Source organism: Vicugna pacos, chromosome 1, assembly GCF_048564905.1.
Source record: "Vicugna pacos chromosome 1, VicPac4, whole genome shotgun sequence".
Classification (NCBI taxonomy): domain Eukaryota; kingdom Metazoa; phylum Chordata; class Mammalia; order Artiodactyla; family Camelidae; genus Vicugna; species Vicugna pacos.
The window spans coordinates 3,294,669-3,321,024 of NC_132987.1; the positions used below are offsets into that span (position 1 = coordinate 3,294,669).

A 26,356-nucleotide genomic window follows, 5' to 3' on the forward strand; every position below is an offset into this window, starting at 1 on the left:
TAATAAACATGCGTATCTCCTTTACAAAAAGGGTAGTCATAAAAACAGAGAATGAATTTCATCGGCTCTGACCACAATGAATATTCAGAGGAAGAAAAAGAAATCGGAAATAAAAAGGATCTTAGAGGTCACCTACTCTTCTAATTTTACTGAGGCCAGGAGAGTGAAGTAACTTTGCCAAAGATACACCAGTGTTTCAAGTGTCTGACTATCAGGGCCGTATTGTCAGAGACGAGGCCGTGCGGGACCGCAGCCAGGCGGTCGCAGGGCCTGAGAGCCGCAATGTCTGGGTTCTGGTCTCGCTGTCCCCAGGGACAAGCCTGCGGGGTGGCCCTGTCCAAGCCACCCCTGGGCCTCAATTCTGCACAGCGAGGTGACTGCATGAGACTCGCCCTGAGAGCCCTTCCAGGGCTGACATCCTGCAATCCTGGCTTTTCAGCTTCAGCCGACACTGAAGGAGGAGAATGTCCTCTTTAAAAGCCAAAGAGAAGGAAGAGAAACCAAAAACACGAGTGTGGACAACTTAGATGTGGATCTGGGACGTGAATAAAAACTTTGAGATGTAAGGGTCATCCCGAGGATGCAGCCCCCAGGGCGTGCGGCCAACTGCAGAACTTCAGTCCCGCTCATGGACTTGGTGAGGACACGGCTCCCAACAAGTCACAGTTCCCCTCTTGACATTCAGCAAAATCTGACGACCACATTTCACGTTTGTCAGGGGACAGCATGGTCACCTGTGTGCGAGAGGCTTTCCAAAACCGGGCACCGCACGCCGCCCACTGGCTCAATTTTTGCGGGGTTTCTTAGCTGCAGGAAATGACAGCCAAAATAGTTTCCCTTAAAAGTCTTAGAGACGAAACATGAGTTTCGGTCAAGAAGCAGAGCCAAGATCTATCCCCAGACACACATGTGCGCCCTCTGACCGTGCAGCATACCAGCGCGCTGCGGTCACTGAGTCTGACCGCGCAGCCGAGCGCTCGAGGTGGGCCGGGTCCGCCCAGGGGACGCTCAGCCCTTAACGGCGGCGCGCAAAGTGCCAGCGCCTGATGGGCCCTTGCAACCTGGGGGCAGCGGGGAAGGGAGGGACCCATCAGAGGGAAGCAGAGGGGAAGACGGAAAGAAGAGAGGGTTCCTAGAAGACCTCCCGCGTCTCCCTCAGAGTCGCACCTCCATGCAAGGTCGCCTCGGCGGCATGGAGCTCCAGGGAGCCATCAGGACCACTCATGAACTGCATGTGTTTTAAAGCCAGCTTTCTTGGGTGTGACCTGGCTGTGAGCAAACTATTTCATCTCCCCTGTAAAAAGGAGCTAATAACCATTCAGATGTTTTAGGGCGATTATAAGGATTGAATCAAACAATGAGAAGAGTCCTTAGAACACAGTGAACACAGCAGCTGAAGTATTAACTGTCCTCATTACCACCGTCAGCGGTCAGAGCGCTGCACGGCTAATGATGAGTGTCTGATAACTGTTAGCCGTCACACCCACCAGCAATCTTTGTAATTATTACAGCGAAGACACAGAAGGTTCAAACCTGTCTTTGTAATTATTAGAGCACTCCAATTATTATTAATTGTCCAGTTGTATTTGGTCTCCCATTTGGTCTGGCCAGGTCTCCAGCTGGACCCATAGACTGCGTCTAAAACACCACAGACAAACCAGCACTGCGACTCTTCTTGATGCGTGACACGTGGGAGTCCATGAAGCCTCCTTCCAACGAGCAATGCACAAATCTCTGCTAATTTCCATTTCTCCTGCAAAGCATTTCTGTGGCTGGTGAACGCTAGAGATTTTGAAAATTCATAAATATACCTTACAGCATGAAAAGCTTGGCAATGGGACAGGCTGAAGTTTTTCTGAAAATGATGACAGTTTCCTGGCGGCGGCACTAGTGTCCCCACTCTGTCCGGGGGCGGGGCAGCGCAGAGCCCCAGGGAGGTGCTCCCGTGGCTCCGGGCATCCCTGCTGCCAAGTTCCAGCCGCTCCTGCCAGTGGTGACTCACTGCGCTTGAGGGGCCTGATCAGGGTACATCCTGTCTGTGGGTCTTACCGTAGCAGAAAGTGCACCGCTGCAGGCTCTCCAGCGCTGGCGTGTAATCCGCTCCGGACGGAACCATGATGACTTGGAATGTGCCAGTGTCCTCGATCTGCAAGGAGGGGAAGCAGGAGGAAGAGATGCCTGGTGGGGTGGCAGGACCCTCCCAGGATGGACTGGAGAGCGCGATGGGGCCCCTGCTAAGAGGGTCCAGGGAGGAAGCACAATGGGGTGGGGAGGGGAGGGGTGCTGAGACCACTGCCTGGGTTTAAGCTGACTCCCCCTGCAGCTGGATGACAGGTTCCTCCTTTTCCTCAGCTTCTTCCCTCACTTGTGAAACGGAGTCATCACAATCCCTACGAAGACCACTGGGGGCGCTACCTCAGTTCCTAACGGAAAAGAACTTTTCTGGCACCTGGTGGGCGCCTCACGAGTGGTGACAGACACCAAGCACTTCCACACCCATCGTCGCAAAGCCCAGGGAGCTCGTTCTTCTCACGTCGTCCCCGTTTTATAGATGGGAAATGAGCTCCGAGGAAGGTCAAAGGAAGAGCAGACGACACGACACGGAAGCCGTTTAAAGAAGCGGACCCGAGGCGCCCCCTCCCCCAAGTCCCAGGGCAGCAGGAGAAATCAGACGCACAACCCGTTTGCTCAGACACATAGGGCAGCGAGCCTGTGTCGGCTGCTGAGACCTGCCCCACATGTCCACCCTGGCTCCAAATTTCATTTGGATTCTGCCAAACTCTCAGATGATTTGAGAAGTCAAAGGCATGACAATGATGCGTCGAACTAGGGTTTTGTGATATAGCCCCCAAATAAGAATTCATCGCGTCACTAGAATTGACTTCTGTTCTTAATAAAAAACAAGGTTAGGTGTAGGTAAGCACAAGGGAAGAGAAGGATGGAAGAAAAAGAGGGAAAATGGAGAAGTGGCAACATGATCTCTTCTGAAATGTCAGGTACTGGCTTCTCACCAGCTTGCACGGAGCCCTTCTGGACAGCCCTGCACAGCTGCGCCCTCGAGTGGACGAGGTTTCTGGTTTTCTACTTTACCCTGTCTCCCCAGAGCCTAGGGCGTACCTGGTCTACACGAGCTGCTCACTCACCAGCTGCTGGATGGATGCACCTTGGAACCAAGTCTGACTTCTGAAGGTCACTGTCAAGAATCTGAACCTTCGCTGGCGCTCTTTTAAGATAAACTCCTTCAAGAAAGGAGCAGAGTCCCTAGGTGATCTGGATAGAATCTCTAAGTGGGACTGTTAACCCTCCACAGTTTTAAAAGACAAACCTAACAAAATGTTTTCTTAAGTTCTATGCTAGGCACAGAGCTTTGAGGGGGTGGGTGGAATTGCATCTGTTTGAATTTATATCACAAGTATCACCAACCATTTGCATCAGGATATTAAGTTGTCTCCTGTTTTGTGACTAAATAAAGGCCAGGGGCCATGGGGGCTCCCAGTAAACCAGGAATGAAGAGGACTCCGTGCGCACCCAGATCCATCTACAGCACTTCCGAGCTGCTGCCTCCGCGTAACCTGGCCCCAGTCTTCTCAGTTACATGCTTTTCCTTTCCTGAGCCTCGTACATCAGCCTGTTCAACTACGTAATTCTGAGTTAGTTCAAAGATGCTAACAGTGGGTTCAGCTCCTTTACAAGCCAGACTTTAATACTGTTCAACAGATTTTCATTCTGCATCAAGCAACTGATAACAGTCATATGTAAAGCAAAAGCTAGCATCCTGGCGTGCTCACCACGCCCCAGGTGTGGAGTGACATCATTTCACCTTCACACCAGCCCCAGGAGACAAGCTCTGCTCTCCGTATTTAACAGAGGAGTACCACCTTTCAGTCTGGTCTGCTCATTTTTAACAATTTCACAGAAAATTAGGGAGCTGGAAAGGGCCCCCAAAGGCTGCTTCCTCATAGCCTCCAGTCTCCAAGAGGGACAGAAGTCACTCTAGACAGGTGAGTGACCTCTCACAGAAAGGCGGCATCTTGACCCCCTACCTTGAGCCATTTGGCCCATGACAACGTAAATCAATCCCGCCTTTGGGAAGTTCTTAGTTAAGTCTAACCTGGGGTTTGCCCTGCTGTGACTCCCAGTTTCCCTAATAAGAGGTTTCTCTGACTTGGAGTTCAGCTGGTAATAATCTTCCACACACTTGAAGACAGTGACTCACTTTCTCTACATGAAATAACATTCATGTCTTGTCTTGCTGGTTCAAGCTGCATTTTTCCAACACCCTTGGTGGCTGCTTGGGGCCCCTCCCCAGGGTCTCCCCACAAACGGAGAACAAGACAGCATACTGGGTGGACATGGAACTTTGCCGGGTCCAGCGGGCCTTCTGTGTGGACCCCTGCCATAGGGTGCTTTCAAGGTCATCATGATCCTGGGCGGTTGATTTATAAATGCTACACAGTAAAATTTTAAGCTGCAACTTAAGAAGCTGTAGCTGGCATGGCTTTTCCTTTATAAAATGTGGACATGGACATGATCGGTGAAGTTATCCAATCAGTCCGTTGGTTAACACCTATAGCAATGACCGCCACCCTAGCCGTGTCAGTGACATCCAGGAACATTTACTGGCCGTTATTAAGTATTTTTACACCCAGAGGCAACTCAGAAAGGCCCTCAGAGGAGCGCTAGAATAGCAAGCCTGGGTTCAAGCCCTGATGTTGCCACTTCTCATCTGTGAACCCGGGCATGTAGGTCAGGTTCTCCAGGCTCGGTTTTCTCATCCATCCAACGGGAGTAACAATTATTCCCGTCTCATGCAGACTGCTTGTGAGCATGGAACAGGATAATGTGTTTAGAGGGCTTGGCATCTTCCCGGTTGGTAGCAATAAATGCCTAGTACAGTTCTAAACATCGGCAAAAGGAGAAGCAAGTCCTATGACAGGGTTCCCCTTCTTACCGCGAACGAGCGCCGGATGGAGGGCACGTTGGTGAAGGCGATCACCACTGGGATGATGTCCAGGGCGCTGAACTCCAAGGTGGCCGTCGTGATGGTCTGGGGGTCGGCGGACGGGCCTCCGCTGAAGAAGGTGGCGACCCGGCGGGTGTGCGCCCCCGGGAGCGCGCGCTTGAACACGTGCCTGGAGACGAACCTCATGGCCTGGCCGACCTCCCGGCCGGCCGAGGACCGCTCGTAAGGAAGGGCCTGGATCTCCCGGAGGAGTCGGTCCTTCCCGTAGGCGTCCGAGAAGCGGATGAGGTGCCTGGCGTGGGAGTCGTAGGCGAGGACGGCCACGCGCGCGCCTGCGGGGCAGCTGTGCTCCCGGACCCGGAGGCCCCGCACCACGGAGGACAGCATCTCCTTCATCCGCGCAAACTCCGGCTCCGTGACGCCCCGGGACTGGTCCAGCGCGAACACCAGCTCGGTGGGATGCACGGGGCACTCGGGTTTCCCTACGAGGCAAGGGCGCCTTTACCCGGAGCGCACTCGCTTAACACAGACGAAAGGTACCTGCATGGGAGGCCGAGTACCTCCAGACGTGCAGTATTAAAATAACTGAACGTTAAATCATGAGACACTAATCACTTCAATAGTAGAACAAACACTTAAAATATTAAGTGTGGAAACCTTGAATAATGACAGATGCTATCAGAGAAAATGTGTGCTTTTAAAATGAAACACAAGAGGCGATGGCAGGGTACAGCTTAGCGGCAGAGCACGTGCTCATTAGCACGCACAAGGTCCTGGGTTCAATCCCCAGTACCTCCATTAAATAAATGGCAATAATTTAACAAGAAAAAACAAAAATGAAGCACAAGGAAAAGCCTCTAATCCGATTTGCGTTTTAATGCCATTTGTAAGTTCATTACCAAACTCCTTCTAAACAATAAAGAGTTCACGGGTATGCCCGTTTGCCTCCAGAGATTAGACCAATGGTACTGTGTTTGTTGCTGGAACCTCTCTCTGTTAAATACACTTCACGATACTTTTTTTTTTTTAATTTAATGAGGAAACGTAACAGGGTTTACAAAGGGATGGTGGTCCAAGCCCTGATGATAATCTCAGGCAGACTGGGAGAGGACTGATAGCCTGTAAGAACCACCATTAGATGCAGAGAGTGGGCACCGCAGGGACGTGTTTAAGCCCTGGCCCAACTGCTCACTGGCTGTGTGACCTGGCCCCTGTGACTTACCCTCTCTGAGCCTCAGTGTGCTCATCTCTATATTGGCCGTCCTAACCTCACCCCCTGCCTGTGTTGAGGATGGAGTGAATCTGCACAGGGAAAGTTCTTAGGACAGCAGTGCCTGGCACGTAGCAGGTGCTCAATCAACGTAACCATTACTATTATAATTATCATTACAGACTTACTCACGGAGAGAACTACAACTCAAAAGAATGCAGAAAGCTTTAACTGATACATTTTTACTTAACAGTTAGAAATGCAGGTTTAACCAATAAATATACCTTACGACTTAGAGAAATGCTGAAGTATGATGATTAAACTCGAATGTAAGTGTTACAATGTATTCATTGCTCCCAGTTCATCCTTTTTAATGCTCGTATCCTGCACTGGTCACAGCGGGAGATTTCTATGTGACTGGTTGTCGTTCACCTCCCCCACTACTTCACGAAGTGCAGAGACAGGGACAGCGTCTCTGGATCTGCGATGGTTAGTCCCATCTATTCGTGTTTAGTCTCATAAACATTAAATGAACAAGAACCAAACACAGACAGTTCTCTGCAGCAGATGCAGGAAGGAGAGACGGAAGCCTGGCGTCGAGATGCACGTTGGTAGGAGGAAATCCAGATGGCGTGCACCCCTTGGAGGGAGGCCTCCTCGCATTCAGAGGCCAGCAAGTCAGCTCATCCCAGGTGAGCTCAGAACTCAGACCCACCAGGGCCGGCCAGGCCTCACCGCCTGAGTGCCGGAGTCTCAACTCCCTCTGGTCCTGGACTCTGTGACCATCACAAACAGAAGGACCAGTAAAAATAAATGTTCAACCCCAATCAGACTGGATCTCAATGGAGACAGGACAGAATTCATTAGCTTCTGAGTCTAACTGGGTTGAGTGGATAGTTAAAAAAAAAAATTGAGCCCATATCAATTTCACACTCACACACAAAGAGTCAGATTAGGACCAAACATGACAGTGGTTCTGTGAGCTTTTTCTCTGGGCTCCTATTTCATATGAGGGCAACAGCAGCAAAACTACGGTGCAGCTTCGGGTGTCATTTAGAGATAAAGGGAAATAATATTCTGCACTCACCAAAGAGAAGGAAAAATTCAAGTTTTCAGGAAAAGACACCTAAGGGCTAATTCAGCTTGCTGCCAGGACCCCAGGGATTTTGAGGAAGCTGGGCTGGATTGTGGTGGCACCAAGGAGGGTCCCCTCCAGGAGCGGATCCCCACCTGGGGACCCAAGGCGGCTCTGCGGCCCCGCCTTGCACACTGATGGTGTCTGCTGGGCACAGAGCAGGTGATGGAGGAAGGGGAACCAAGCCACCGCCACGTGCCTAACACCCAGCAGGGCGGCCAGTCCAGGCCACCACTGCGTCTGCCTGGAGGAGCTCAACACGTCCCCTGCCCCCAGGGCCAGTCCTCTGACTTTAAGCCCATCCCCTCTGCAAGCCCTCTTCCACAGCGGCCCCCAAACAAGCGTTAGCAAACTGTTCACCAGTTCATGTTCCTCCCTTCAATCCTTCCCATAAACGCTGGAGCACCTTCCCACTTAAATGACATCTGGACTCCTTAAACCCACAGAGCCCAGTGTGGTCTGGCTCCTGCCTCCCCGTCTTCACACGCCAGCCTCCCCCTCCTCCCCATGTCCCAGTCACATTGGGCTTCCGTCAGCTCCTAGCAGACGCCTGGGTCTGTCTTTGCACGCGTAGGACCCCCTGCCTGGCTCTCGCAAAGCTGGCTTCTTTTCCTTCTTCATCCAAACTTCCATGCTGTCACCTCAAAGAGGAGCCCTACACCCAGAGACATTTCTCCCCTCCCCTAGCTATATTCTGTGACAGAACACCTCATTCTTTCTCTCACAGCAACTAAGGGATTCTGTAATTCCTTCCTTTGTTTATTATCTGGGTCCTCCACTAGAGTGGAATCTTCTGAACACAGAATTTATGTCCATCTAATTCAGCCCTGCGTTGCCTGTATCTCAGAGACTGGCACCTAACAGGCTTTGAATAAGTACTTGTTGGGTGAGTGAACACGCAATCAGAGGGCAAGAGTTGATGGGTGATACCAAAGGTATAAGGGTATAAAGGGATAAGTAGGGGATGACAGGTCTACACGAAAACACCACGTAACGAGTGTCTGTAACGTACCTGGAAACTGGCGCACAGAGATACTGACCCAACTTGGTAATTAACATTGGCCATGAGCTCCAGAGATTTTATCTGAGTGACACGTGCAGCTCACTTGCCATCTGATCATCCTTACCTTTCTTCTCCACACTTTTGCCCTTGGCATCTTAATCCCTAACCACTGGACTACAGAGGTAATATGACACATGGAGAGAGAGAGAAGATGGAAGAGGGGAGAGATATTACAGAAATTCTCTCGGTGAGGTAAATGGTGATATTGGCCCTTAAAATACGAGTAATTAAAAAAATCAAACCACTCGGTTGACAAACAGCTGTGAGACTCAGCTTCAACTCAAGTGATCTATTGGAGGCAGGTCTGCGCTACCAGTATGAGGCAGCAGAGAGTCCAGATAAAATTTATAGTTTGGCAGGCAACCCACGGGGCTAAGCCATTGTTCCAGATGTCTGACATTCTGGAGCTGGATTGTAAGAGGTTGTAAATAAAGACTACTCACCGGGTCTGCTGGCTGGGGAAGAAAAACAAAGGAGACCGGGTTATTATTTGGGAGGACAGCAGCGTTCTGTACTGCTAAGCAGATCGTGACAGCTGAGGCCCTGCCTTGGGGCTTTTTGTAGCTGACTCAAAAGTCAAGGCAGCAGATGGGGTCTGGAGAAGTGCAGACAGGTACAGCATCTTGGTAAAAGCGCAGTGCCTCCCACAGGGAACGGCTGGGAGAAGGACAGCCCTGCATCAGCCATGCGCAGCCAGCGGTCGGAGCCAAAGGGAAGGGACATTACGTTGCAGGGGGGTGCACAGAATTGGTAAAGTCGAAAGGTGCTAACCTCTCTTTGCTCTCAGTTTTCCCCGTGGAGATCCCTCTAGCTGCCGATTATCCATGTGTACACAGATCGATGTGTTTATATACGTGCATGTGCTCATGTGCGTGTATGTGTGTCAATATCAGAGGTGGATTTATTCTGAAGCAAATGAAGCTTACGCTTTAGGACCGCGCCGTCCAACACGAAAAGCCACCAGCTTTATGCGACAATTTACATCTGAATCAATTAAAATCAAATGCAACAAATTCAGCTTCTCAGTTGCACTCACCACCTTTCAAGACTCAAAGTCACAAGTGGCTAGTGGCTACCATGCTGGACCTGCAGAGGACACTTCCACCACTGCAGAAAGTTCTGGGCAGCACTGCGCTCGACCTCTCACCCGCGGGGGCCCCTCGCAAGACCCAACACCTGTTCATGTGGTCATGTGCTTTTACACTACGCAGAAGTCATTGGGTGTGATTCCCTTTCCTGTTCTAAAGGACACTTTTGAAATCATTTTGTACCTAATTCTGGATTTATACTTTTGTATTGAACCCCTCAAACTTTGCAAGGCCAGAAGGGAGGGTATATCTCTGTGGTAGAGTGCGTGCTTAGCATGCACGAGGTCTGAGGTTCGAGCCCCCAATACCTCCATCTAAAATAAATAAAATAAATAAATGAACCTAATCACCCCCCACCAAAAAAATTAAAAACAAAAGTTCAGGTCTCAACACACTTGGAGCTACCCGTGAGTCAGCACAGTTCATGGGGCTCCCATGTCAGAAAGCCCACTGCGCTAATCCGGCCCCCAGGCAACTCATGTTCACGACCCAGTGTGTATATTTTGACTCCCATCACGGATGGTTCCATTCTCCTACAAAAGGAAAGTTGCATTCAAAACTTGTACAAGTCTGTGTCTCTGAGACCAAGGTCCTCTACAGAAATGGGTTCTGATTTGTCTATTTGCCTCTCTTCACAATGCTTTGAGGGGACTGTGACATCCTTTTCAGTCCTTGTGTTGATTTGGGAAGTCACTACGCGTTGTAGCTGAACCTTAGCTGACTCTCCTCACCCTGTCCCTGGAGTTCCTTTGATGGCGCTAACACACCTTTTGATAGAAGAGGATGCTAGGTGGGTCTCAAAGCAAACTCAAAAGAGCATTTGCCAAACTGCAGTGACTTTTTGCTTCTAAAATGTTGAGAGAGGAAAGAAAAGACAGACAGAAGGAGCCATTTCGCAAGCAAACGAGTCTAAGTAAAGGCAAGCAAGCCCAGGTTCTCCGGGAAGGAGGAGGGAAGGTGAACTGAAGTCAGGGCTCCCACCCACCGGGGCAGCCCCGGGACGCCGGCTCGTTCAAACCAGCTGAGTTCCGTCCTGTCAGTGACTGTCGGGGGCCCACAATCATTGAAAAAAGCTGAACACAACTCTCCGCCAGTTGATCTCACCACCAGGAGAGCACTGACCTCGTCCCGCTTTCCCTGGAGGAAAAGTCCTAGATCTCTTGACCCTTAGTGCACGCAACACATTCCAACAGACATGCTGGCAGCCAGACCGGGTGTTAATAGTCACCAGTCTACGCTGACTCAAAAGCTACGCGGTGACATCGCTAAGGTTACGGCACTGGCTGGTAAACGGTCTCGATTTTGAGTGCAGAATTTGCGGCTTCTCTTCAAGGAATGCGGACCACCCAGGTGAGCATTTTCAGCGGGGTACTTACGGCTGTGGTCCCGCACATACTGAATGAGGTCACACGTCTGCAGTTGAAAAATGAGACAGAAAGAATTAACCCTCAGCCTGCCAGGCCCTGCAGCTGAGAAATAAATCCACGTCACAGGTGCTCAGGCTCTGTTGGAGTCAGCAGATACGTACGGAGAATGAAGCCAATCCTTTGGCCCCCTTGACACCCTGGGGAAACAAGAAGAAGGTGGTTTTACCGCTCCAGACACACACATCAGGAGACTGAAGGCGCACGAAAACTACCCTAAGAAAAGGGTCCCTTCTCAAGGTTTTTATTCTAAGTTAGAGGCAGAAAAGGATTCAGGTAGGGTGCTCATAACCCAGTATTATTTCTTCTCCTTTTACAGAGGTGCTCAGGGGTGGGAAGGGCTGAGATGCTGGTGGTGACAATGAGAAGGGAGGGGGTCTCGTGTAAGGGAGAGCAGTGGGTGGGGGGTCGGGAGGTGAGGACTTCCAGTGAGAAGATGGGTTAGTTCAGGGGGCATCATGTACAGCATGGGGACTACAGTTAACGACGTTGCATTGGGTCTTGATCATCTCAACAGATGCAGAAAAAGCATTTGGTAAAATTCAACACCCATTTATGATAAAAACTCTCGCCAAAGTGGGTACAGAGGGAACATATCTCAACATAATAAAAGCTATATATGACAAACCTACAGCCAGCATAGTACTCAACGGTGAAAAACTCAAAAGCTTCCCACTAAAATCTGGGACAAGACAAAGGTGCCCACTATCACCACTTCTATTCAACAGAGTCTTGGAAGTCCTGGCCACAGCAATCAGGCAAGAGAGAGAAATAAAAGGGATCCAAATTGGAAAAGAAGAGGTAAAAGTGTCACTATATGCCGATGACATGTTACTATATATAGAAAACCCTAAAAGGTCCACACAAAAACTACTAGAGCTGATCGAAGAATTCAGCAAGGTAGCAGGTTACAAGATTAACGTTCACAAATCAGTTGCATTTCTTTACACTAACAATGAATCAACAGGAAAAGAAAGTAAAGAAACAATCCCCTTTAAAATAGCACCCAAAGTAATAAAATATCTGGGAATAAATCTAACCAAGGAGGTGAAAGAATTATACACAGAAAACTATAAACCATTGATGAAGGAAATTAAAGAAGACTTTAAAAAATGGAAATATATCCCATGCTCTTGGATTGGAAGAATCAATATTGTTAAAATGGTCACACTGCCCAAGGCAATCTACAGATTTAATGCAATTCCTATCCAATTACCCAGGGCATATTTCACAGAACTAGAACAAATCATAATAAAATTCATATGGAACCACAAAAGACCTAGAATTGCCAAAGCATTACTGAAGAGAAAGAAAGAGGCTGGAGGAATAACTCTCCCAGACTTCAGACAATACTATAGAGCCACAGTCATCAAGATAGCATGGTATTTGTACAAAAACAGACCTATAGACCAATGGAACAGAATACAGAGCCCAGAAATGAACCCACAAACTTTTGGTCAACTCATCTTTGACAAAGGAGGCAAGAATATACAATGGAATAAAGACAGTCTCTTCAGCAAATGGTGTTGGGAAAACGGGACAGCAGCATGTAAAACAATGAAGCTAGAACACTCCCTTATACCATACACAAAAATCAACTCAAAATGGATCAAAGACTTAAACATAAGACAAGATACAATAAACCTCCTAGAGGAAAATATAGGCAAAACATTATCTGACATACATCTCAAAAATGTTCTCCTAGAAGAAATAAAAGCAAGAATAAACAAATGAGACCTAATGAAACTTACAAGCTTCTGCACAGCAAAGGAAAACATAAGTAAACCAAAAAGACAACCTACGGAATGGGAGAAAATCTTTGCAAATGAAACCGACAAAGGCTTGATCTCCAGAATATATAAGCAGCTCCTACGACTTCATAAGAAACAACCAAACAACCCAATCCAAAGATGGGCAAAAGACCTGAACAAGCAATTCTCCAAGGAAGAAATACAAATGATCAATAAGCACGTGAAAAAATGCTCAATATCACTAATTATCAGAGAAATGCAAATCAAAACTACAATGAGGTATGACCAGTTTCTAAGAGAGTAGCTGTTAAAAGTTCTCCTCATGAGAAAAAAAAAGTGTTAACTATGTGAAGTGATGGATGTTAATTAAACTTATTCTGGCCATCACTTCACAGTACATCCAAATAGCAAATCATTACATTGTATGCTTAAAACTGATACAGTTACAGGTTAATTCGATCTCCATGAAGCTGGGAAAAATTTATACAACCTAGCTTACGAAACATCTGTTTATATAAAGTTTTTAAAAAAAATGAATGTATGTTGAAAAAAAAATGCAAAACAAAAGAAAGCACCAAGCAGGAAACACTCAGTGGGGCCGGGTGAGGGTGTGACGGGGTGTGAGGGTCCCTTTCCTTTCTGCCGGACACTGCCCTCTGCTCCCTCTCCTTCCCAAGTCGGGGGGATGCTGTGGTCCTTGTTCATGCGAACTCTGCCTGTCATCAGCTCGTGATCAGTAATGTTCAAAGGGGAAGAACTGTAAGCAGTGAGCCCCCAGTGGCCACTTTCCACCAGCGGCATCTCTAGATGATGCAGGTTGTCCAGGAGCTAAGGATGTGGCTGCCCCTCCTTAAGACAGAGGTTCCAAGTTCCCCCAGTGCTCTGCCCTGCCCACCGGGTGGCCCGGAGCGGAACCCTCATCTGCTCCCATCACCAGCTGGCTGACAAGGTGACCAGACTCACACCTAACACCTGGAGAGGTAATCCTTATTGTCTTCCAAACATGAATATGTATCTCTCTAGGGGACGGGAAGACCAGAGGGGGACTGGTTTTAATTTCATACATCCAGTCCCCTCTTTGGAACAAGAAGGGTCTGGCTACTCTCAAACAGAGACACTTGGGGGAAAGATGCCCTGAAGAAAATAAATTCCGTGTGAATGTAACGTAATAACTTAGTCACTATTTATGCACTTTTTCCCCTCTCTCTTTCATTCATCGACTACTGACTAAAATAAGAAAAGGGCACGGCTTGGACAGATACAGAACATTCACTGAGAAGCCCCACTGTAGTCTAGTGCTTCTCATTTCCTTCCTCAAGTCCCCCACCACCCGATGTTTAATTGGCATTTTCCCCCCTCCTCTGTCTGAGCACATTAAGGTGGAAAAATAGTGCAAATCACCGCCAAGCTGCAATCCCAGGAGGCACATGCATTTGGATCGTGAAGACTTCGCGCACTGAGAAAAGGAACTGATGTGATGGATGGTTTTTTAACTTACCTTGCGTCCAGGAGGTCCCAGCTCCCCAGGGGATCCCGGTTCTCCTGGAAGCCCCGCGGACACCTCAAAGCAGAATGCATTCACTTTAAAATCATATTTATACATCTATGTGTGGGTGGGGGTGGGGGGTGTTTTCAGCTTCAAAGGCAATATACTTCCATTTTACAAAGTTACTGAGGATTCTTTTTTCCTTCTGTGCGCTTTTTGGAAGGTCACAGAAGGAAAAAAAAAAATCCTCAGTAATCTCTTCTCCGCCCCCCTCCCCAATAATCCTTGTTAACATTTTCGTGTCTTTTCTTCTAGTCTTTAATTTATTTATCCTTTTGGTATTAATCTCTATATATTTTACAATATTATACTTTTTCCTGTTGCCTTTTAAACTAAGTAGATATCTCTGGGCATTTTCACGTTACCAAATATTCTTTTGTAAAAATCACCTTTCACGGCTACTGTAGTATTTCATGACACGGATATATCATGATTTATTTAATGGTTGGCGTTTAAGTTTTCTGTTATTGAGTAAGCAATGCCACTACAGAGTCACACGTGCGGTTCTGGTTATTTCCTTAGGGAAGCTTGTTAGGACAAAGGAGAAATTTTTGTCTAAATGAATTTTTACCTAAATTTATCTACATTTGGGGGGAGCGTATAGCTCAGTGGCAGAGCGCGTGCTTAGCAAGCACAAAGTCCTGGGTTCAGTGCCCAGTGCCTCCATCAAAATAAATAAATAAAATAAATAAACCTAATCCCCCCCCCAAACCCAAACAAATAAGTATCTACATTTACTAGGTGACCACACTGAAAAACAAACAGATGAAAAAAAAAAAAACCCAGAAAAATAAAAATTTAAATATAAGGGGGGAGCGTATACCTCAGTGGTAGAGTGCGCGCTTAGCATGCACGAGGTCCTGGGTTCAGTCCCCAGTCCCTCCGTTAAATAAATACATAAATAAATAAAAATAAATAAACCTAAATGTAAAAACCGTTAAAACAACAACAAGAAAACATTTAAGAGCTCGCTGGAAATGGGGAAAAACAGCAGAAAATAAAAACAATGGTTGACTATTTATCGTATGCATGTGCCGTCAACAATACAATTTCTCATCAAGAAAGCCAGTTTAGTTTAAGAAGTAGGACAATGTTTTTCTGTTCATTCAAAAGGTCATGAGATTTATAACCTTCATAGGAATAAAGAACCAAGCTGTCTAAAATCAGCTTAATTTGTAAGAAGGTTGCCCACGGAACGGCAAATTATTATCGATGTCCTCTGGGCACTCCAGTGATATTCACAGCACGCTGGGTTAAGTGGAGGGGAAAAACCCAACCACTGTACTGATCATATTTTATTTCGAAGGTATAGATTAGCCTCCAGGGAAAAAAATGACAGACTAAACATATGTATTCACTTTTGCTCCCTTCCCAGTGTCTCACTAAATTACTAGTAAGATTTTTTTTAAGGCAAAAAGCAAAAACAAAAACAAAAACAAAAGAACAAAAAAACCAGCATGGGGAGAATAAGAAAGGAGACAACAGCCACCAAACTTGGGAGGCTGGAAAGAGCACAAGTCAAAGCATCACATGACTCGGCAGAGCTGGAAAAAAGCCGAATCTGAGACCCACAGCAGGAACGCCAGGAACCTGTGATTTCCAACATGTTCTCCGAAGATGCTTCTAGAATTGGAGGTGAAACGGAGAGGCTAAATAAGGCAGACTGACTGAAAATCACTTTAGGAATCCCCCAGACCCCTCCCCATTCTCCACAGGTGTGTGACTGTCCCTTCTTCTACCCAAAGACCGAGGGGAAACCGAGGTGCCTGTGCAAGGGCGCTCCAGGCAGAGCCGAGGCCAGCGGCCCCGCGCAGGGCACGGGAGACTGAACAAAGGTGTGGAGGAGATGCGAGGCCCGCTGGGAGGCTGGCACCCAGACCTCCACCCACTGGCGGGAGACTGAGAGAATCTTCTCAGGGTATCTGACCAGACAGAGAGGGCAGACCCAAAGATGCTAGGGGCAGGTGGCTAAGTACTCAGGCAGATCGCCCCCCAGGGCAGCTTGTGTTTGCCAAGCCCCACCCATGTCCTCGGGGCTTCCCGGCAGACTTTTTGTCCTCAGTTCTCAAGTAGAAAGAGGAAACTTGGTCCCCAGACCTGCGAGACAGAGCAAGACACACACACACACACACACACACACACACACACACACAAATCCCACACTGCAGGAAATGGATTACGTTGAGCAGAGAAGACTTAAAAATATGAATGTACTTCGTCAGAGAGAGAAGAGATGTTTCAACCAGGAAACAAGAATAGGATAGTATAAAAAAGGAATATTCAGAGAGCAAAAATGAGTGTTTGAAAGTTAACATGCAAGACGAGCCTTGTGATAACAGAGATTTTCACAGACTGAGAGACAGGGAAGTCATTCGGGCTTACAGATGAGTTCACTTGAATTTGATGCTGGCTGCAACAGCCAGTGGTCTATCAAACATACACTGCACATCTGCTTTAATTATTAAAGACAAGGGCACATGGACCAGAAGTAAAGAATGTTCATGTTGAAAATAAAGATTAAATGTCTCTCTTCCGAGGACGGCAATGCTGCTCCTCCTTTGATGCTAAGCCTCTCTTCTCAGGTGCCAAGGCCACTGTCACTCACTGCATACGTGCTGGTCTGTTCTTTTTTCCTTCTAAACCTTGAAGAAATATACCCCTGACTTGTTAATGGTTCTTTACTCTGACAAGATATAAACCTGTGCTGGAAACCCTGCTTCTCCAGAGCAGTTTCTCAGAGTCACCTGGGGAGTGGGCTTCTGGACTGGTCTTCAGTTTGGCTCAAATAAAACTCTTTCCTATTCTTATGATTGATTGTTTATTGATTATGTATGTTGACAGTTGTATGATAAAGTCAAAGAAATCTCCCAGAAAGTAGAGCAAAAAGACAACCTTTAGAGAAATACGAGGTACATGGCAGAGGGATTAATATTTTTTCTGTAACAAACTTTATGCAATTATTTGACTCTTTAAACCAGGGGTCCTTAACCAGAGGGGATTTTGTGTCCCCCGTCCCCCACTCCTGCGGGGACATCTGACAATGTCTGGAGACATTCTGCGCTGTCATAATGGGGGAGGGGTGGAGGGGTGGTGGATGCTGACATCTACTGGGTAGAGACCAGAGATGCTGCTCTTCATCCTACAAGGCACAGGACGGCCCCTCCCCCTGCAATTATCCAGCCCCGACTGTCAGTAGTGCGGAGTCTGAGGAACCCTGCCTTGAAGTATGTGCACGTGTAAAGCTGATAAAAAGTAGAGACACATACAAACATACCTGTATACCCAAAACAAGACCGGTTAAAAACCATGGCAAATTAAAAAAAAAAAAAAAGCTTCAGATGGGAGGGAAAAGCGCCAAGGTGAAGACTGAGAACACTGAAGTAGGAATGTGATCATTCCAAAAGAGCTACGGAGGCACTCAGAGCTTTGCCACCAGAACCTTCCTACAGGAGCGTCCGCTCTTTCAGAGGGAAAACCTGGATGTTTTCAGGGTTTCAGCTTCAAATTCAAAAATCCTCCCAGAGGTGGAGAAAAAAGCAGCTTGGCAGGTTAAATGAGCAAGTTAAAAACAGTGAAAAGTTGTCCAATGTGGGGGAAAAAATTCATTACCAAAGGCCAAGAGAGAAAGATTATCTATTTCCCATTAGTTTACTGTTTTTCAAAGATGATGAATGTGCCATATGGCAGGGCGGGAACCCAAGAAAAGGCTGGGCTTGTCAGCATGTCTCTGATGCTCAAGGGTAGCGACTTCATGAACAAGTCCAGGGGAAGGATCCAGAGATATTTCAATGCCAAAAGCCTTTTCCAATTATCTTCCCAATTATATCGGTCTTCATCTATTTTCTTAAAGAGCAAAATGTTAAAGGATAGTGATCCAAAAATATGCGTGAGTGAAAGAATTCCAGCTGGGAAGCAGTGCCCTTGGGAGAAACAGGACAGAGGGAAAGGGAAGTTTCTCTGTTCTGCACCCCTGAAACCTACATAAATCATCTCTTCACATAAAGTTTTAGTTATACTTTGCAGGGGAAAAAAACAGATCAGAGTAAAATTAACTCTGGTGGCAAAACTGAAAAGCCACCTCAAGTGTCAGTTTTTATCAGATTTTGTGTTTTTCTTTCCCCGCTAATTGACGTGGTACCAAGATCAGTTCACCTGATGGATGCCGCTTGGAAGAAAAGAGACAAAGGATGTCTTGGGAGATGACGGTGGTAAGATTGTGTCTCTTATAAAGCAGCCACCTCAGTTTTGCACAGTTGATGGCGTATAAGGAGTCAGCAGAGCAAGGATCCGTCCTTAGCGCACAGGAACCCAAGAAAGTTCGCGACGCAGGGGGTTACTGAGTGGTCCAGAGCATCAGGCACTGTCCAAGGCCCCCCGGGGAATCCCAAGGACACATTCAGTCACATGCTTAATGCAAACTTTCTCGCAGAGCTCAGGAGGTCCTTTCTTGAACTAAATGGGGAGAGGACCACCTCGTTACAGTCTGTCCAGACCGTAATAGAGAAGATGTGGCACCATGAGGCATTAAGTTACACAAATTCTGCCTGGGGATGGGATTAAACTGACCGTTTTCTGTGGCGCAAAAACTGCCCTGGGCCACAAGGCTTCCCTATGAAACACCTGCACACACACGTATCCCCAGGGCTGAGAATGGCACCATGCTAGCCAGGACAGGTGGCCTTGTTGGCTCAGAGCTAACAGTTCACTACTTTATTGCTGGCCGTGAGGATGGGAAAAATACCCATCTCCCTTCCCCAAGTTTGCCTTAACAGAAAACACACACTTTACAGTCTCTGGGATCAAGTGACAAACGCCTGTAAAACGGGAAAAAACAGCTGTGGGTGGAGGCTTTGCCGTCCAAGAAGCTTACCGTCTTGCCTCCAGCTCCCTTGGGTCCCGTTTCTCCTGGACCGCCAGGGTCGCCCTCCTCACCCTAAAGGAGGTTAGACAAGCAAAATAAAATGGTTACTAAAATGGAAGAGCTACATCTTAATGTGTTTTTATTTCTACTTTTTTTTGGGTGGGGCATGGAGGGGTAATTAGGTTTATTTATTTATTTACGTATTTATGTGTTTAACGGAGATGCTGGGGATTGAACCCAGGACCTCGTGCATGCTAAGCACACGCTCTACCCCTGAGCTATACTCTCTCCCCACCTGCTATGTGTTTTTAAACTGATTCCAACAATAAGACATTTTTCATCCATATTTTTATCTTTAACAGTCTTCTTTGAAGTGTCTTGCCCCCCAACCCAAACCCCTTACTTCTTAGTTCTGAACTAAGCACACTGCAGCCTCACTGTCTGACTTCCCCATCTCTCCAGCCAGAACACAGCCTCCTTGGAGACATGAACCCTGCCCTTTATTTCGTCCCCTGATCCTACCCAGGACCTGGCATTTCCTGAGCTCCATAAGCGTCTCCAGCAGAAGTCAAAGCCTTAAGAGAGGGGACGCCACTGCTAACTTACTCTCTGAGGGTGATTTATAAACACATTGGAGAACTGAGCCAAGTGGGATCAGGTAATTTTCATTTCCCTTACATTTTACTTCTTTAGAGCAAAGAAGAAAATATGTATAATAGAGGGGAACGGGTGCGTGCGAGGGAAAAAGTGAGGGTGACTTCTTCCTTAGGAATTGAAGAACTAGAATAAAACACTTGTTGAAACGCCGGCTTCTTTCTTCGCCCCTTTCCCCATAAAGGTTTCTTTTTATTCAGTTATAATTAACTACCCTTCTATCACCCTGTGATGCAGTTCCCGACCCCAGGGGTATCTCTGGTTGACCTCTAGTCAGTATGAAGGACACGGTACCTTGGGTCCACTTTCTCCAGGGAATCCTTCCTGCCCCTGTAATTGACAGAAAATACACGTATGGATCATATCACACTGACTTGAATTGTGTCTGCTGTCTTATCGAGTTTAAGTGCCTGTGAACCACAGAAGGGCCAAAACAATTGGAAATGAAACTGCACAGCACGATTTGAGAAGCTAAGTCCAGCTTCTAAATTAAACTGTTTACTGGGCTCATCAAAATGTCATGACAATCTAAAACAAGTGAATAAAAGTACACATCTGAGGGATTAAAATTAGCTCTCCTCTGACTGTAGTCTTCCACAGGGGAGCTGGCGATGTGGCCACGTGCCTGTGAAACAGTCTTCTTAAAATGGATTTCGATGGAGAAATCTGGGAAGCCTGCAGTCTGAATTTGATCGTGTGTTTTCTGGTCCTCTGTTCACCTTACTTTGGCCACAGACTATAGCTGATGAGGGACGCTAATCCTCATTTGGTGAAGAAAAATTTTAAGATAAAGTTTATTTTCTGATTATTAAAAGGAGTATCTCCTCAAATACATATAAAATACCAAAGAAGAGAAAGAAGAAAAACCACCACAATCTCACTTCCCAGAACTGTTACTATAAACATTCTGTATTTGTCTGTTACAATAAATATCATGTAATGATTTTCTTTAATCTTTAAAAACCACATTTTAACCATATGATGTTGCTTATATGTGGAATCTAAAAAACAAAGAGACACAAATGAACTTACCTATAAAACAGAAACAGACTCACAGACATAGAGAACAGACTTATGGTTACCAGAGAGGGGAAAGGGGTGGGAGAGGGATAAATCGGGAGTTAGAAATTTGCACCCCTTGGGGAGTGATGGAAATGTTAGCTGTCTTGACTCTGGTGGTGGTTTCATGGGTGTACACATTTATCAAAATTCATCCAACTGTACACCTGAAATATGTGTAGTTTACTGTATAGAAATTATACCACAATAAAGGTGTTTTTTTTAAATCATCCTCCAAAATAAAAAATGCATTTTAGCACAATTGGGATAAATGTTTTTTATTACATTCTGATTTTTCACTTGACATTGTCATATAATTTCTATACAATTAATGTATAAACATCATATACATTCATTTTTAAAGAGTGGCTAATATTCCAATGCCACAGGCTACTTAAGGGCTTCCCTTTTTATCAGACATTAAGGTTGCTTTCAATTATTCTCCATTCTAATGAAAACTTCACTGGAAAGTCCTCATTTGTTAGTTTTTCTTTTTAAAAGAAATTTTTAGCTTTGAGGGGGTTTGTTTATTTCACAGCCTCTGACATCATTCCCATTGCGACTTTACTTGGAATTACATTGATCCATTATAATGTTTTACACTTTCCAGCAAGACCTTGGTATGTCTTCATTTGCTGAAATGTTCTACCTCAGTAATTTTTGTCATAGGTCTCCAACATTTGGCAGAAAGGCTATTCTAAACTTTATTATGTTTTTGTGGACGCTGCTATTATGATTTCTAAGTGATTACTATTGGTATTTAGAAATCACTGTTTATAGTAAAATATCTTACTTCCAGACACTTAAATGTTCAGTGACAATATAAAGTTACAATCTTAAAAAAATTTTTTTTTAATTTTAATTTTTTGGGGGTGGTGGAGGTAATTAGGTTTATTGACTTATTTTAATGGAGGCACAGGGGATTGAACCCCGGACCTCGGGCACGCTAAGCACATGCTCTGCCACTGAGCTGTACACTCCCTGCTATAAAATTATAATTCTGGCAGAAGGTCAAAAGGTTGAATTTTGAAGTTACGGCTTGGCCTAATGCCCGTAAAACTTCTCAGTAATGTGAAAGTAAACATCGTAAGCGGAGGGCAAATTTTGGAATGCTCCCCTCGAGCACAGAGCTTCTAAGATTGGATGCACTGCTGAGGCTGGAACCAGCCAGGCCCTGGCCGCACATCTCTGCAAAGAACAGAAAATTAATTTCAAGTTTCAATTGTTGCCTGCACCTGAAACCATCAAGCTGTTTTTTCTTCTACCGTATTCCCTATGAGATCCCAGCAAATCAATGATTGAAATCTAGCTGTAAAGGTCCATAACTACCTTATTCACTGCTTTTTTTCTCTTAAATGTGGCCCCCTCCCCAAAAGCAACAAAAAAGAAAAGGAAAACGTCCTGCTTCCTGTCACCGTGTCTTACCTTTGCTCCTTTACTGCCAATGCTGCCATAACCCGGGCCGCCATCACCGCCCTGTAAACAAGGCAATTATTTACAAACGCTCCTGACTATAGACAGAGGCAGGCTTATCCACGAGAGTAGACCGCCAGTTCTTCGGTCTGATTAGGAAAAATTAGACACCAGGATTCTCTCTCTGGGGCAGGGCGCTGACATCCGGTGACCATGACACTTAAAGAAAACCCTCAATACCAGATACAGATAATGCACCGTCTCTTAGTCTCATCTGTCAAAGAGCAGTAGTAATTCCCCTGCTCCCGGTGTTAAGAGGATGGAATGTGGAAGTTCCAGGTATACAGTAATCCTCATAAAAGGAGGTGGTGGTGTTCTCGCTCCTGGACAACGTTTGCTCTTTAATACCTTCGCTCTGACCCATTTGCAGTTTGCTAGATACAAGGGAGGCGTCCTCCACGCCTGGGCGTCGGGGCTGACTGCTGGGCCCCGAGCCTTGCACAGCGCCTTACGGGAAGCCCTGGGCCCTGAGGAAGGGCGGGCTGGGTTTCCAACGAACAGGCTCAGGTGGGAGGAAGGGGTGGGAGGAGGGTTACGGGGATGCTAAAGACACGTTTTGCCCACTTTATCACTCGGCTTCAAGCGCATCTGGTTAGGATGTTTGGTGCCGGGTGAGACACCACCATGGAAAAGCTGGCCAGGACGGGGGGAACAGCTCAGTTTCTAGAAAGCGATACAGCTTGACTGGGACGCTCTCTCCGACGCTCTCTTCAGAGACCACACCTGGTATCCACTGAACTAAGAGTCCAAGAACCAGATCAAAAGCAGTGATAGAACACGAACCGCAGCGCCTCGAGGTCCCCGAAGGCCAGTGGCTCCCTTTTCTCCCAGGTCACCGGGCTCCCCCTGTCAAAGAGTACAGCAGAACGCGTCCTCGTTAGGTTGTTCGTGAAAAGGACATTAGCCGACAAGACTTTTCAGCTGCATCCCTCGGGCCCGTGGCCAGGACTGTGAGCTGGCCAAGCAACACGAGATGAGCTGCTGTGGCTGGTGAGCAAGGCTCCTCCGCTGAAGGACGAAGCCCCAGCGGGTCTGCCGACCTGCTCGGCGCAGGCCGCCCTCTCAGGGCGAGCTCGGGGCTGGGGCCGCGCCCTTGGAAATGTCTCACCATGAGTAAGGGGGGGAGCCGTGCTGTTTCAAAAAGTTAACACAACTGTTTTCCATGGTGATCTAGGCAGCTCATCTGACTGCTGCAGAAACAGACTCAGTCACCTAGTTTTAAGGTTTGATGTGTCAATCAAGATAACCAAGGTAGCGAGCCATCCCTGGCCTGGCTTCCGACCAGGAGCCACCTACTGTGGGTCATAAAGCAACCCCAGCATTCTGTTGAGGGAAGCCAGCTACCTGGGAAAGCTAGTACGGGTCTACAAAAGAAGGCTTACTCCTCTTCTTAAAAAAAAAAAAAGAAAAAGAAAACCTTTAAAAAAGTTTAGATTTTAAATTTACAACAGATTAAAAAAATTTTTAAATGTCATTTTTATTGAAGTGTTGTTGATTTACAATGTCAGTTTCAAGCATATAGCAAAGGGGTTCAGTTATAAACATATGCATATATATATATTTTTTCAGATTCTTTTCCATTACAGCTCATTACAAGAAATTGAATACAGTTTTTTTTTTTAAATGGCGGTGCTGGGGGTTGAACCCAGGACCTTGTGTGTGCTAAGCATGCACTCTGCTACTGCGCCTTACCACTACCTCCTGCAGCAGCGTTGCGAAGACAGTGGACAGTTCCTACACACTCCTCTATGGTTGATATGACACTAGTTACACCAGTAGCTACAACAAGTACACGAATACCTACTCATTCTTATTAAGCAAAGCCCCTACTTTATTCAGATGTCCTTAGTTTTTACCTAATGCCTTTGCCTGTTCCAGGATCCCATCTGGGATACCAATGTCACGTTTCCTTAGCCGTCTCTGGATTGTGACAGTTTCTCAGATTTCTGATGCCCTGGCCAGTTCTGAGGAGTACCGGTCAGGTATGCTGTAGAGTATACCTCAGTTGGAGACTGTGTGATGTACCCCTCATCATCACGAGGGGTTTTATGACTTTGGGGAGATATGACCCCAGCAGGGAAGCGCCCTTCTCACCACATCGTACCAACAGTACGTGCTATTAATGTGGCTGTCACTACCGAAGGTAACCTTGACCATCCTCTTGAGGGAGGACTGGCCAAGTTTCTCCACTGTCTGTCCCCTCCTGCCCTTTCCATAATGCACTCTTTGGGGGAAAGTGTGTGGAAGAGGGCTCAGCTCACACTTAAGGAGTGGGGGTGGTTAACTCTTTGTTAAGGATAGAAAGGCAGCATGGTCTGCGTGAGATGTCCAGATGGACAAAGGTCCAACAGCACTGAGCCTGGGCGTGAAATCGAATAGGGTTCCATGGAAGGGAACCCCTGAAGAGTGCTCTGGGGCCACCTGCCTCCCAGGGACCTGGGGTCCACATGCAAAAGGAAATTCCTGGACCCCGTGGGTATCGGTCTCTGGCAGTGGGGCCCCAGGATATGCCTTTGTACACCAGCTTCTCAGTGGATTTTTGGGTGCGCTGAAACCTGAGAGCATCTGCTTTAAGGCAGGGAGACAAGGTAGGTCATATGGCTTGTCCAGGGTCAAACATTTTGTTACGGGTCACAGCCAGGCACTGAGCCTGTCCCCTGGGAACTTCATGGAGTAAGGCTGGAGTAAGTGCTGGGGTCTAGAGGACCTGGGACCTCTTGGGGCTGCCTAGGGGCTTGGGTTTGCTTTGAGGGCACTTACTTCCCCAATTCTTGCCCCCTCCCATTCTCAAGTCCCTCTTATTAATAATGATCTTCCCTGCCACCGCTCCCCCGCTCACCTCCACCTCCTTCCACACACTCACTGACACCAGCTCTGGGGTCCCTACATCCCCGGCTACCCATCTCTTGGTCCCTTCCATCATACTCCATGGAGCACCGTCAGTGCACCTTCAAACCTTCTCTCCACATCGCTGAGACCTGCACTCACCCACACCCTTGCTCACTGGGAGCTAAACTTGGTTCTTACCAGCGACTCTCCTGCCCAGCAGCCTTCTCCGGGGCAAGGCAGGACCGCATGGGTTCCAAACTCACCTTTCCAGACCATCATAGCTACACCTCCTGTTCCAGTAACCCCTTCCTCTGGGAGCTGATTATCCTTGTCATCTGTGGACCTCATTTCACCCTGCAGTCAACTGCCTTTGTAACACTCCTTTGCTGGCTCCACCAATGCCAGCCTTCTCGGCAGCTCTCCATCATGACAAAGCGAGTCTCCCTTCTTCTGCCCTCGGTCTCATCCTCAGTGTCAAGAAATTTCTCCATTACTTATCCACTCTTTCCCACATCTTCAACCTCCTCCTTTCTGTTTTTCTTCTCTCTGTTCATCAACATGCTAGCGTCTCTGGTATCACTGAAAGCAAACACATACCCCGCTCTGATCTGTCCTAGACCTTGCTGGTACTAGCAGCCAACGCCTTCTCTGTTGCCTCTAAAGCCCAGTCTCTCCAAAGAGTAGCTTTCAGCCCCATAACCACTTCTTCCTCCGGAACACACTGTTCAGTCCCTTGCAGCTGGTCGGCTGCTACATTTAGGAATCCATTCCTTGTAGCATCCTAGCACCGCCCTCCGTTACCTGATACTTGACTCTTCCTTGTTCCTTGAACCCTCTTTCTCAGCATCCGGTGTGCTTTTCTGCCTCTCCCCCTCTTTCTAATAATTCATCATCTGTTTCCTCTTACCCTTCTTACAAAGCGTCGTCCCCAAGAGTCTTTTTTTGAAATCCAAACGATTCTGAAACAGGCATCCCCAACCAGCCCTAGACCCTGTCCTCTGTCCCCGAAACCAAGTGATTTCTTCACTCTCATTCCCACTCTCCTCCTGACTTTCCCACTTCTGTGATGGTGTGACCGCTCCTGCTGGAAGCCCACGGCTTGTCTAGACTCTTCTGCCTCAGCTTCATCCTTGAAGACTCCTAACCATCACAAGCCCCTCCTGCCCACGCCCTGTTACGTCATCCAATCATCACTTGTGTTGGAGACCGTGAGAGCACGCCAGCCCGCCTCCACTCTCAGCCTTCAGATGACCTCCACAATGAGCTGCCTATTTGAAGTCTTCCATGTCTGGCTGTGTCC

General features: G+C 47.1%; 1 protein-coding gene across 6 annotated transcripts in view; it reads right to left on the reverse strand.

Moving 5' to 3' along the window:
- Positions 1-26,356, reverse strand: part of COL6A6 (collagen type VI alpha 6 chain) — a 146,585-nt gene that overhangs the window by 15,588 nt on the left and 104,641 nt on the right. For 5 of the 6 annotated variants that reach the window (XM_072971273.1, XM_072971302.1, XM_072971293.1 and 2 more), the window contains 9 exons: positions 23,011-23,073; positions 22,180-22,230; positions 19,990-20,025; positions 19,051-19,113; positions 14,133-14,195; positions 10,988-11,023; positions 10,836-10,872; positions 4,952-5,445; positions 2,050-2,146 (listed from right to left, as the gene is read on the reverse strand). In XM_072971273.1, coding sequence (XP_072827374.1) covers positions 2,050-2,146; positions 4,952-5,445; positions 10,836-10,872; positions 10,988-11,023; positions 14,133-14,195; positions 19,051-19,113; positions 19,990-20,025; positions 22,180-22,230; positions 23,011-23,073 — 940 coding nt within the window. Of the gene's footprint in view, positions 1-2,049; positions 2,147-4,951; positions 5,446-10,226; positions 10,307-10,835; positions 10,873-10,987; positions 11,024-14,132; positions 14,196-19,050; positions 19,114-19,989; positions 20,026-22,179; positions 22,231-23,010; positions 23,074-26,356 lie in introns of those variants that run through there. The other variant, XM_072971312.1, reaches the window with a different exon arrangement.